Below are 13,102 nucleotides of genomic sequence, written 5' to 3' on the forward strand. Positions count from 1 at the left end.
TTGATATTTGCTCTGATGTAAGGTTATAAACTTTTAGTAGCAGTATTGCACTATAAAATGACACAGAGGGCCTTCCACAGCTTGTTCCATACTATGATGTAGATGCATGCTTCTTCTACTTCCACTGAGCGAAGCCAATCTACACCTGGCACCAGGGGCAGAAGCAGGACATTAGACCTCAATTCTCTTTCTATAAGGTGAAAATGGATGGGAATAAAATCCCTATCTATTGTGCACCTTGGGAACTCGTTCTATGATCCTTAGTTAAGAAACCTCTGAATTTGTGCAATTAGGCCTGATAATGTCCATGGACATCTTGAAGCAGATGCTGATGTGATTGCGAAAAGCTGACAATCATTTTCGGCTATGATTAGAACTCATAAATCCAGGATTAGAAGGATCCAATAATGTTAAATATGTGCAGTCTTCTTCCAGTACAGGAATCATAATCCAAAACACTGAAGCTTCTAGTCCCTCAGACTGGTGTGGGATTGACTTTCGAACAATGCATCTTTTTTTAAAACTATGAATGAGCAAATTATTTCTTTTTTTATATATATTGTTTTATTTTAAAGCTTACAAGGGACTTTCAGCTTTTCCGGTCACAAAGCAGTGTTAGAAGTGGGCGGGATCGGAAGGGCACGGCGTGCCCCTACTTTTAAAAATGTTAGTCCGTTCCCCTACTTCTTTGTTTTAAAAAAGCGTACCGGGACTGCAGGATTAGCCCGGCTTTCAAAGTACAACTTTATTTTTCAGCCTGTGTGGTGCACCATGCACATCGAAGAAGGCCTCTGCAGTGCGCCTGACCTCCTCCCCTTCCCCTCTGTGTCTTGGGGCCTGCAAAGTGACACTGAATGGGCCATCAGTCTTAGCATTGGCGCAAAAACGGCTGCCTTTGATGGCCCTGCTTGCAGCTGTGAGCCCGTGATTCACACCTCATTGAGTTAGGACGATGCCTGCCTGCCCCCACTGTGACCATCAGAATACTTTGGTGGTGCCGCCCTTGAGGCCACCTGGAAAGAAGAAAAGAGCTTCACTGGGAACTTTGTGGATTGCTGTAAATCTGCTTTCCAGCCAGTCAGAACTGAACAAGCATTGAAAATGCAATATATTTCGCCTTTGATTAAGTTAAAGCCATTTGCTTTGCTAATGGTATTGTATAGCAAAGCAAGTTGCTTTAACTTGATGAAAGGCAAGACCTATTGCATTTTTATTATTAATGCTTGTTTGGTATTGTTTTTTACTGTGCTGTTCAGTGCGGACTACTTGTCTGCTGCATGCAAATAAATACAGCTAGTAATCCAGTAGTTTACTTGCCACTAGTTTTTCATGTTAAATAGATAGTCTGTTTCTAGATTGATTATATTAAGGCACAAGCCCAGATGGCACACTGTTTCCAGTTTCCTGTATCAGATTTCTTCATCAGTACCTCTATTTGGTAACGTTTGGAGGTCTGACTGACCTTTGACTATTTGAGTTTGTTCACTTTTGGCCCTACAGCACATGCTCATTGGCTTAGCTTGCAAATTGAATAAGTTCTTCTCTTTCCCTGCCAGTATAGAAACCATGCTCATGGCTGTGCACAGTGAGTGACCCATCTATGTGCCATATCCTAGTAGCATTCTTTGGGACATATTAGCTTCACAAAAACTTTAATTGATCGCAAAAGATACTGAGCCTTGCAGTTTCTCTCAGAGTGTAAAAGCATAGGCATGCACTCGCCATACACTTATCAGGGGAATCGGATAATACCTGTTCTTGCGGTTTGTGTTTTTACAGAGTGGGAGGTTAGAAGAAACCGAGGCCTCTGTACATAGAATTATCTGTTTCACAAACATCAGAGACCGCACTGTACCATGCCGTGCTGTAGCACAGAGCAGGAGAGGTCTTACTTAACCCACCCTATGTTTTGGCAAAATTTACAATCATCATAAAATCTTTAGTTTGTCAATAAAAGCGACCGAAAAATTATAACCTACATTAAAAACGAGTATATATATATATATATATATATATATTGCACAGATTACAGTAAGATAAAAACATCATAAAATAAAAAATTAAGAACAGAATTAATATCCATCATCAACTAAAGTGACCTATTGCCTCTCGCACCTCACTGTAAATTGGCCAGCCGGTCCCCTGCAACCGGGTCCTTCAACCATCCATGAGGGACAGGAATGCTGTATGATGCTTCTTTCTGCTTGTATAGAGGATATTTGTATGGGTCGTTTATGATACAGGTGCTCCCAGCCATGCTGGAATCCATTTAGTATTTGCTACAAGTGATATCTAAGATGAAGGGATGGAGCGAAGTCAGACAGCAGATGTGAATTCCAGGGCTCTTTCAGGGCAGTGCAGCGATCCTTTGTACTGGAACAAACTTGTGGGTGTGGAAGAGGAGACAGAGAAACCCTTGAAACTGGATCATTAACCACATACCCTTCCCTGGCCTATTGTTTGCTGGAAATGCCACTACCCACAGGTTATCAGAACTCTTGCTTACCCTCACCTTCCTGCTAATATCTTGTGATAAAGATCTTGGTTGAATCAGTCTGAGTGAAATAACCAAAGGGACAGAACTGGCAAGAACTACTCACAGGGCTGACTGTTGAAATGCATAACTACTTAATAGTATAAAGATGGACCACAAACTTCCAACCAGTGTGCAAGGTGCCAATGCACTTAGAAGGCAGGGCCAGAGAATGTTCCCTGCAACAGTGTGAGCCAGGATATAGTGTGCCAGCAAGGCTCATTAAACAATGAAAGATAATAGTCATATATCTATAAATCGGGACACTTGTATAGTGTGCTTCAGTGCTTAATTTGAGCAGGTTGTTTCCGGTGCTCGGAACCAGCACTTAATTGTCAACACCGGCACTTGTGACAGTCTGCCACAAGGTGACGCCGTCTGACTAATTTAAAGATGATCAAAACAACGGATGATTATTAAGTCACTATACACTAAAAATTACTATTTCCTCCACCCAGCCCATTCTTATAGCTTTGGGGGCCTGGAATTGTCTAAATTGTTTTTTTTGTAGAAGTTGTGTTGTTACTATCATTGGCAGCATGGCTGATTATATGATTCCAGGAAAAGAAGAGCTCCAAAACATATGATGTCTATTTGCCAATGGAGAGCAGAAATGGTAAGAAAAAGGGAGGAGAAGTGTCAATGAAAGAAACTGCATGGCTCGGAGACAAATGTCTTATGATTCCACTTATAAGCGTATTTTGGAATATTCTGTGATTGGAAATATGTCCCACATTGTAAATGAATTAATTATAAACAACTTATATATTAAACCTCAAATAAACATGTTTATCGATTGTTTGAATTAAATAACGTTATAAGCTGTAACTGGTCAGTGAAATGCCAAACGTACTAAAAATCGGTATGTTTTGCTATTTCTCCGCCCACTATTCCAATCCTCTGTTTAATCCCGCCCCCTGATTCTCCGCCCACAGTTCCCCTACTTTTTTTTCCCCACTTCGACCACTGTCACAATGTACCATAGATTCTTATAGGGGCAAATTAATGTGAACTAAAATGTTAACATTGGTGTCTGAGAAAGGCAGTGAGGTACAGAGAGATAAGATAATAATCTAAGTACTGCATAAATTGGTTACATAAAAAAGTCAGGTTCTGACCCACATCTTCAGGTTTTAAAGGCTGACACTAAGACGTTTGATATCTAGGCCTCTAACCCATGAATGCTTAGAGAGATGGAAAGAGGCTTGACTGTTACCTAAAGGAGTGTGGATGGTGTTAAAAGATTAACTTGTGTGTTTCAGTGCAAAGAGCAATATCTGCTGATGAAGAAAAAGATGTTTTCCACCAAAGTGCAGGTCAGTGACATTTACCTGCACATTTTAATCCACAGTAAACGAATCTCCCCACTTGTGTGTTATGAATATTCTGGCAGCTACTAAAACTGACTTAATTATCGAGGAAGTGTTCTCTGATACAATTTCATCACTGCTCTCTCCAACAACGAAGAGAGGTATTCCAGTTGTGCACGATGCAACACATCTGCCCACCTCAGCCCGCGTATACCAAGCCCACCCATAGTTGTCATTGGTGTGTGTCATTGTCCATTCTAAATGATGGCTTCTGATTCATCAATAGGCTTGTTAGTCCCTCCTTAGTACCGCCTCCTCTTCATTTGTCACCTCCCATGGCGACTGGCCACTTTACTTCGGTTGTTACATGGTACGTGTTATTTAGACTGTGAGCACTATTTTCTTTAATAAGGTTTTCCTACTGCAGGTACGACATGCTTTGGTGCCTTCTCCCTCCACCTCCCTCCCATTGTCCGTACCTTCTCGCCCCCGCCCTCCTGTTGTCCGCACCTTCTCGCCCCCTGCCCGCCCTCTCGTTGTCCGTGCCTTTTCCCCCCCTCCCGCCTGTTGTTCGTGCTTTCTCCCATTCCCTCCGCACCCTCCCGCCCTCCCTCCCTCCCTTTGTCCGTGATGCCTTCCATTTTCAATGCAATAGGTCTCGCGTAATTGCGAGACCTATTGCATTGCAAATGCTTGTTCTGATTTATTACCAAAGCGCTGTATGGGTTTCTTGGTAGCTTGCTGAGGCCTGCATCGTTAAGGCCACTGTCTGTAATGGGAGAGAAAGGGACAAAGTTATGGAGGTGCCTCAGTAGAAATGAGCAAGGTTGCAGTGGAATACACCTAATCTCGTGGCACTGGGAAAGCACCAGCACTTCATAACAGGGAACAGGCAGGGTTTTAGGTGGGCTGGGTCTCACCGGTGCAGAGCACCGGCAGTTTTTTAAAGGAGGCCTCGAAACGGGTCTCTATCGGGCTCAGTTTTGTGCCCTGCCACAGGCGGTCAGTTTTTTTCCGGACTGCAGTGACAGCAGGCATATCGATGTGCACGTGCTCATACTGCTCGCTTCTCACTACTGGAGAAGTTACGGTATGTCTTCATGCCAGGTGAGCGTTGTAGGGGAAGGGAAATCCTTTTAAAAGAGTCATTTTCTCTCAGGGTTTCCCTTCTCTTTTGTAACTCAGAAGCAGCAACATTGTCGTGGTGTCACCAGGGCTTTAAGTGGAAGTTTTTTCAATATTATATACAAGTCATAGTTGCTGCTTATTTGATTATTTACCTTATGCAACTAGGTATGATGTTACTTGTTGTATCATATAACTGGATGCAATGACAGAAACAGCAAAATTCAAGTTGGGCGGCACACTATACTAAGCACAGATTTTTAGCTTACATGTTTTAAGCCACGCCCTTAATTACATTGGTCACGCCCCTTTAAGAGACCCTGCAGTTTTTTCATCCCGCTTAAAGCCCTGGGAACAGGTACTTTAGAATATTGAGTGCCTGCACTTATACCTTTCAAGGTTACAGAACTGAATTAAACGTTCTGTTTTTACCATCTCAAGTATGCGTTTCTAACACAAGTTCATAGAATGAGCCAACAGACAAAGTAACACATTACATGGTGCTCAGCAACCCCAATGCGGTAACATTACACCCGGAATTACAGATAAAGCGAGCTCAGTGACTACGGACACATTATTTGCTTTTTCGCTCAGGAATGAAAAATAACAGTTTGCATCAGTGGTTGTGCACTAATGCCTGCGAGTTTTTGCTCTTACCTATATTGCTTAGTTTTTCCAGGAAAAATGTGCTTAGTAGAAAATAGTGGAATTATTCAGGATCTCGTACTGTGGGCTGAGGAGGATGACAGAAGCCATTATTGGCAAGGCCGCCTGATACACTTACTGGATTCTTCCAATATTGGGTGAGTTCTACGGGCCTCATGGTTCTATGAATGAAGTCAGCCTGGAGTGGCCAAACATGGAAGCCTTCTTCAGGATAAATGAGGTGGGGTGGCAAGCGTCACTTTTTGAGTTTCCCTACTGTAAGCTCCCAAACTGACTTTAGAGAGTAGGTAAACGTTTTTAAAATGTCGCTCGAAGAAAAAGGACACGAGCAGCACAACTATGCATCAGCTGCTTGGAAAGAGAAGCCAGGACTGCCCAAGAAGACTGGGTGGAGGCTTCATGGGTGGCCACAGCAAAGCCACCTCCTGTCAGGAAACAGATGTGATGGGCCGGGGGTGCGGCTGCCACAACCGTGGCCGGAATCCAACCACTGCTCCCAGTCAATGGCGTTGTGAATCCCCAAAGCCCCTGAAGAACAACAAGCATTGCTGCTTCAAATCAAGGGCTGCTCCTTGCACCCAAAACCACCGCCAAGGGCGGGAAAAAATACACGCGAGGCGAGAGCGCACAATACATCCAGCAATCGCTGACCAGAGATCTAAAGTAAAGTTTAAATGATAGTCTGTCTACGTTTGTTGACAATATTTATACAGCGCAGCCCACACAGGGAGACTGGCATCAGGGCGCTTTGAAACTTACTGAAAGCACGGCAGCCGCCCACCGATTAACAAAACAAAAGAATATTAAAACGTGCTGAAAATGCTACAAGGTTTACATTTACGTTAATTAAACCGAACACAGAAAGGTAATAATGCGGCCAGCCGAGGAAACGGACATGTCAGTATGCATGTCTTTAGCACTACAAATTCAGAAAGGATATGCAAGCCCAGCTTTTTATTATTTTTCCATGTTCGCTGGGCTCCGCCTATGCTTGTGGTGTTCTGAAATGTGCTTTGAAAGAGTGCTCCCGCCCGTGTGATTACAAGCGCTCTACAAACCACAGTAATTGTACTAAGTGATTACCCAGCGAGGCCGTGAACTTGATCATGAGGATTTCTGTCCTACAAACCCGAGTCTGGGGTGGTACAGCGCTGTGCTAGCACGCCACGCCTGTTTTTTTTTTTCCAGAACAAAAGGTAACGCCACGCCTGTTTTTGACACACACTTTTCCATGTGGACATAGAGACATAACAAAGAGATAAGCAAGAGAGGCAACATGTGAGGAGGACACCTGGCTTAAAGCCATGTGCCCATACACAGAGGACATCAAATGGGGCCTCATTACTAGCGGCCTGGAGCGATCTCCTGGAAGGGGCCAATCCAACTTGCCCTCTATAGGCCCGGAATTGCTGGACCAGGTAATTCCAGGTCTGCAAACACCGGACCTAATACTTATGGGCCTGAGACACTGAACCCCGATCCGCAAGTGGTGCTGCTAGGGAGTAGGCAGCGACTGGCCTCCCCTGCCCGCTCCCAAACTACCGGGTAGTTGCATATGGTCCACCTAGCGTTTTTCCTGGTCTGCTCTGTCATGCACCAGTGGCTAAGTTGACATCCGCCCGAAGGAAATAAGGTGTCCAATTTGCACCTGTAATTTGTGGCCTGATCGTGCCCAGAGCCTTAATCGTTGGAGACCTCGACCACAGAGATACATAGTAGAGTCAAAAGTAGAGGCTTAACACACACAGCCTGCTCAGACCACATCATAATGGAAAGTTTGGCGTCACTTCAACACCGTGTTATTCCAGCTAACAAAGTTTAGGGGGCTACCTGACAAGATGCACCTACAATACTTGCGAGTTACAACAGTTGTGTTCAAAGATCACATGCAAATGCTCCCGACCGTGGCCCTCCCAGACCAATCGGGATTCATACCAGGCCGCGCTACCACGCATAACCTAAGAACGGTCTTTTCAGCATTGCATTACTTACATCCCGATACACAAGCGGCGGTGGTGTTTCTTGACGCCACGAAAGCGTTTGATTCCCTTGAGTGGTCATTCATGTTTACCATTCTGGAGCGTATGGGGTTCAGCCCATTATTTGTCAATCTGATTCGCCTACTCTATACCGCCCCAAAATAAGAATAAACGGCATGGTGTCTGACTCCTTTCCAATCTCCAGGGGCACTAGACAGGGGTGTCCACTGTCCCCACTCTTGTTCGCCATTGCTATGGAACCACTAGCCGCCAGGATTGGACAACATCATACGGCTAGGGGCATTGCACTCAGCATTCGCAGCCTACTCATCTCCCTATACGCTGACGATGTGACACTGTACGTCAATAACCCAAATGAGAACCTTAATCCGCTGTTGCGTGAGTTTGTTAGGTTTGGGGGGCTGTCTGGCGTTTCCATAAACTGGTCCAAGTTGGTCATATTCCCTCTCACTGACAGCACCACAGAGGTACACTCAGATTACCCTCTAAGATGGGAAGCGGATGAGGTAAAGTACCTGGGTATCTGGATCAGCCGAAAGGTCCAGGAGATCTGGAATCTTAATTTCGGTAGGGCGGTGTCCTGGCTGGAAGGCAAGGTGGCGATTTGGTCCAAACTTCCTCTTTCTTTAGCAGGTAGAATTGCACTGATAAAAATGATTGTGTTGCCTAAGTTCCTTTATTTATTCGCAAACATCCCACTTCCACTGACACAACATTTTTTCACCTGCCTGCGCTCTCACCTGTTGGCGCTGGTTTGGGCTGGGAGTCAGGCTAGACTGTCATGGGCATTACTGACACTTCCACTTAGACAGGGAGGGTTGGGAGCTCCGGACATGCATTTATATGCACTCTGCGCACAGGCCCAATACCTACACTTTTGAGCTTACCCCACGCCTTATCAACCACATGTGGCAGTGGAGATTGACATGGTTTCTCCGCTCCCACTAAGTGTGGCCCTGTACCGTAGGGCTCCCAGGCAGTCACAGGACATAAACTCAGCTGATATGCTCCGCTGGACTTGGAGGGAAATGCTAAAACGAGCTGCCATACCCCTGTTATATGCGCCTGCTATACCCCTTAGTCATAATCCTATGCTCCCATGCCTGGAGGTCGGCGGTGGTGAGATAACCATTGCTGGCACCACCTTGCGCACATTTGCAGACATTTACCCTGCTGGTACGTTTCTGGACTTGCCTACTGCAACTGAAGACAACCCGCTGCCCTTTAGTGACAGATTCACACATCATAAACTCAAATCTGCATGCAAGGCATTGTGGGACCGGTTCCCTGAAGAGCCACCTCACCTGCAGGCGCTGCAAAACATTTTAGCTAGAGCTTCCCGAAAGAAGCTTGTGTCGCGTCTGTATAACTCCATGCATGAACAATCCCCCATAGTGGTGCCCAAGTCACAGCTACTGTGGAGCGCAGAGCTGGAGGCGCCCCTGACTGATGAACAGTGGTCGTTCTGCTGCAGGCAGCTATTGATACTCTCCCCAAACTACAAGCTCAGGCTTATACACTTCAAGTTCCTCCACAGATTTTACCGTACCCCGCTGTCTCTCCATCGCATGGGCATCAGGGAGGATGACAGATGTTGGAAAGGTGGTGCAGAGGGTGCTTCCTTTTTACACGTGGCTTGGCACTGCCCGGCGCTGTTTGATTACTGGTCTGAAATTTTTGTTGCTATTAATCAAATCCTAGACAGGGCGGATGCCCCATCTCCACTCCTAGGCATTTTGGGGTGGGTTGAGAACACTGCACCCAAGAGTCGAAAGCTACATGCATTGCTGCTGTTATATGCCAAGAGGCGTGTGGCCATTAACTGGGGGCGGATATCCAAGCCCAAATTTAATGACTGGCTGGCAGATGTTACATATGGCCACACGCAGCTGTGAGCCTACTGGGATCTAATGCCGACCACTTCGCGTCCCAGAGACATTTGGGAGCCTTTCTTGCAGTGGTCGCGCGGCAGATCGACCTCCCCCGAGACTGCACCTGAGAGCCCAACTGAGCAGCCCTGATCTGTTGTTGAGAATCTGTCCTTAATCTGTTTGTACGAGTGTGCCGCGTTAAGGCCTGGGTTGATGCTGTGATGTGTAGGGCCCCTGGAAGTTTCACTTACCGCCTCAGCGGTTAATATATCAGAGATGATGTGGTTGCCCTTTTGTCTGTGGATATCAAGCTATAGATCTGCCCGGATACTGCATGTTGACCCTAGAGAGCATATTTATGTATCAGACTTTTCATACTTAAATGCGGTCATGTTTGATCTGATTTAAAACTACACTGACGAATGCCTATGTTCTGGTTAGTTATGTCAAAACAGAAAAATTGCATCCTTTTGTAATGTACAACAGCAACGCTATACCGATTGTTTCGTCTGATGTAACTGAGATATCTCAGGATGTAATTGTTGCTTTCTTATTCTGAAATTCTTAATTAAAAAAAAATTAAAAAAAAGATCACATGCAAACAAAATAAAGACAAGGTCATGGTCAAACTAAGCCTGCTGAACTAGACAAGCAGTTGAGGGAAGCCACGACAATCTCTAATAAACAAACAAGTACCGAGTTCTTCCCCTCGATCTCTTCTGTTATTAACAATATCCAGGAGCTGCTCTGCTGCTTGGTTCACGCTCATGTATCTTGGAGGTTCATAGATCTTCTTCCCTCTGAAAGGAGAGAATCAAGTAGTAGTTATTTAAACGAGCCTGGCACGCTGACTGCATCTTTCACTAGCCCAGTCATATTTTTCAGAAGTAAAATCCATTTGTTCATTCTAGGTAAACAAGTAATTTGAGAATTTTTTAAAAACTACAAAACTCAAAATATTCAACTTAACATGCAATGAAGTCATATCTGAAATGTAGCAGTGTCACTTAAACAATTATTAAAAGGGCTCGCACAGTTTGAGGGTCAGCAGATGAGCCTCAATTTTGCAAAATCGTGAAACCTCAGGTTACTGTCCTGGTTCCCTGGTGTTCCAGATTTCTAACATGCCTGCCTTGTTGCAAAGAGAAACTGGTGTCCGTGGTTTTGGTGCCAGTATTAATAACAGAAGAGATCGAGGGGAACAGCAACACTATCTGTTTAGTTCCTTCCTAGCCAATATTCAGCATAAACCTATCAGGTTCTCAGGGAGCAGGAAGGAATAACAATTCAACATGTGCTACAGGCTAAGACCATAACTTACCCTGATGACTTTGGCATTTGCCTGCATAAATTTGAGAGCCATTGACTGGTACAACCTTTGGCCAGTTCCCAGACGCAATCTCCTTTCCCATAAGAGAGGATAAAACCTGGCTCTTCAGTTCACCTGCCGGGACCACCAATAAAATAAATGTTGAGGTTTGGATTCTTCCAGATTTCCTAAGCCTGCTTAAGGACTTTGTGCTTGACGAGAAGTGCTTGCTTCCATGCATTAGATAAGGCTTCAAGGCTGGCACTAGCAGACAGATGCCCTTTGGTGTCTCAATGGACATAGTTTCAAGCATTTTGCTAGCAACAAGTAGCACACCTTGGTAAAATGCTAGACCTTATGTTCACTGGTACCAACCAGAGCCTTTTGCCAGGATTGACCTGAAGGTGAAGGATCAACTGCAGCCAAAGAAGATCCTTATGGTTCTAGTAGGTTCTTCAAGAGCAGTAGCAATGGCACTGGAACAAAAGACCATCGTTATGGTGGCCTGTGGTCTAGTAACTCCTCAGTATGTGCTACAATGGCCTGAAATTTGTATAATGTGAGCTGCAATAGGAGCACGGGGCCCTGGAAAGAAGCCACTACTGCAGGGCCCACAGAAGACTCACTAGTCTTCCGCTTGGTACTCAAGGCATGCCAAAATGCATCTGAACTAAGATGAGATGTCAGCATGTCTGCAAACATTGAGCTGGGGTTCATGAGAAGTAAGGAAAGGTGGCTCATGAGTCAGAAGCATCATATCTATCCACCATGAATTCTAAATTCCAAGAGAGCAGGAGAGGTTGCTAATGATCCTAAGGCAAAGGCATCCTGATGGGATTGATTTCCAGTATAAGCTGTATCCTTAATGGCTGTATCCTGGCACTGCACCGGAGAAGAAAATACTGGCCTCACCACACACAACAACAGGAAAGGACATATGTCTCTCAATTTGGAGTGCAATTCAATCCGACAGGAAGTAGGACTTGACCTGGTATTGCAAAGCACTCTATGGACCAGTAAGTATTAGGCTCCTGGATGTTCCCAGAGACTGGGTGTCTCTTAATTGGGCCTTGATAACACAAGAAGGAAGGGGATATTAGTGTTATGACAAAATTGGAACGAAATGACAGAGATAGGGTCCCCACCAAGGGCATTCATTACTCGATGTATATGAAACATGTTCTAATCCATACAGATTGGCTTACAAAAACAGAAGTGGGAAGGGGACATGAAAGCTTACGATTTATGATTACACAAATTATACCAGACATGCAAAGCTATATATAGCAGCTATAAAAAACGTTCTGGTTTATCCCACAAGGTGGTATGTTACCCAAATATTGACATAGGAAGAAATACAGGGCATAAGAAGACATTAAGGTATTTATACCATTTTGCCTAGCACTAGTATTATGCTTTTTGGGCCATCTAGGGTCCTACAATTGAGGTAGGCTATATCAGACAAGGGATAACAGAACTATTATGCTTTATACTGTGGCACATATCTCAAAGTAACTTCTTGAAATCGTATATTGTTTGTGGCCAGCTCTCATTCTCATAATCTTATGAGGACGCCTATTAGGGATAGAACCTAAAACATATGAGAAATTGATGTATCCTAACTGATCTAGATATATAATTATCAAGGCTGAAACTTAGCATCAGATATGTAATACGTTGTAAACCTTTCCAACTCTTAAAAGGGGTTCTGCAACCCTTTATAAATCTCAAACAGGAAAGGGCATGAAAGAGGTGCTTTCCTCCACTTTGTGACTTGTAGAGGAATCAGTGCTTCGGGACCTCAACCGCAGTCCCAAACCAGTGAAACATTACAGTCTGTCAAATTGGGGTAGTAACCAAGGAACAGCTTTCCCTTTGGTAATCATGCAAGATGGCCTCAGAGGAATTTTAGTCATCTGTGAGGACCACTGCCTGCTCCAGTGATGTGTTCCCAAATGGGAAACAGTCTTTTGAATAGACATTGGCTGCTTCGTAAATTACATTCATGTTCCCAAACTAGTAAGTGTGCAATTTGCACAACTCTGATTTACAAACAGGGACAGTGCATCACGCCCCCGGTTCTTTCACATTGTTTTAGCTTTGATATGGCACTTTAAAATGTTTTAGGAAAATTAATCTTTGATGATCACCCCTATTGTTTTGGACTGATGCTGTTTTTTTACTCTGTGCACTAGGACTCTGCTAACCAGGGACTAGTGCACGTGCTCTGACCCTAAAACATAAAATAAATTGTATATTTAACTTACCTGTAAGTCCCTAGTGTATGA

At 44.5% G+C, this 13,102-nt stretch overlaps 1 protein-coding gene across 1 annotated transcript in view; it reads right to left on the reverse strand.

Moving 5' to 3' along the window:
* The window catches only part of DPH5 (diphthamide biosynthesis 5), a 375,297-nt gene that overhangs the window by 25,929 nt on the left and 336,266 nt on the right, over positions 1-13,102 (reverse strand). Inside the window, exon 6 of the mRNA XM_078644604.1 lies at positions 10,202-10,305. Within this exon, the coding sequence (XP_078500730.1) occupies positions 10,202-10,305 (104 nt within the window). The remainder of the gene's footprint in view (positions 1-10,201; positions 10,306-13,102) is intronic.

This window comes from Lissotriton helveticus, chromosome 1_1, assembly GCF_964261635.1.
Source record: "Lissotriton helveticus chromosome 1_1, aLisHel1.1, whole genome shotgun sequence".
In the NCBI taxonomy this organism is placed as follows: Eukaryota; Metazoa; Chordata; class Amphibia; order Caudata; family Salamandridae; genus Lissotriton; species Lissotriton helveticus.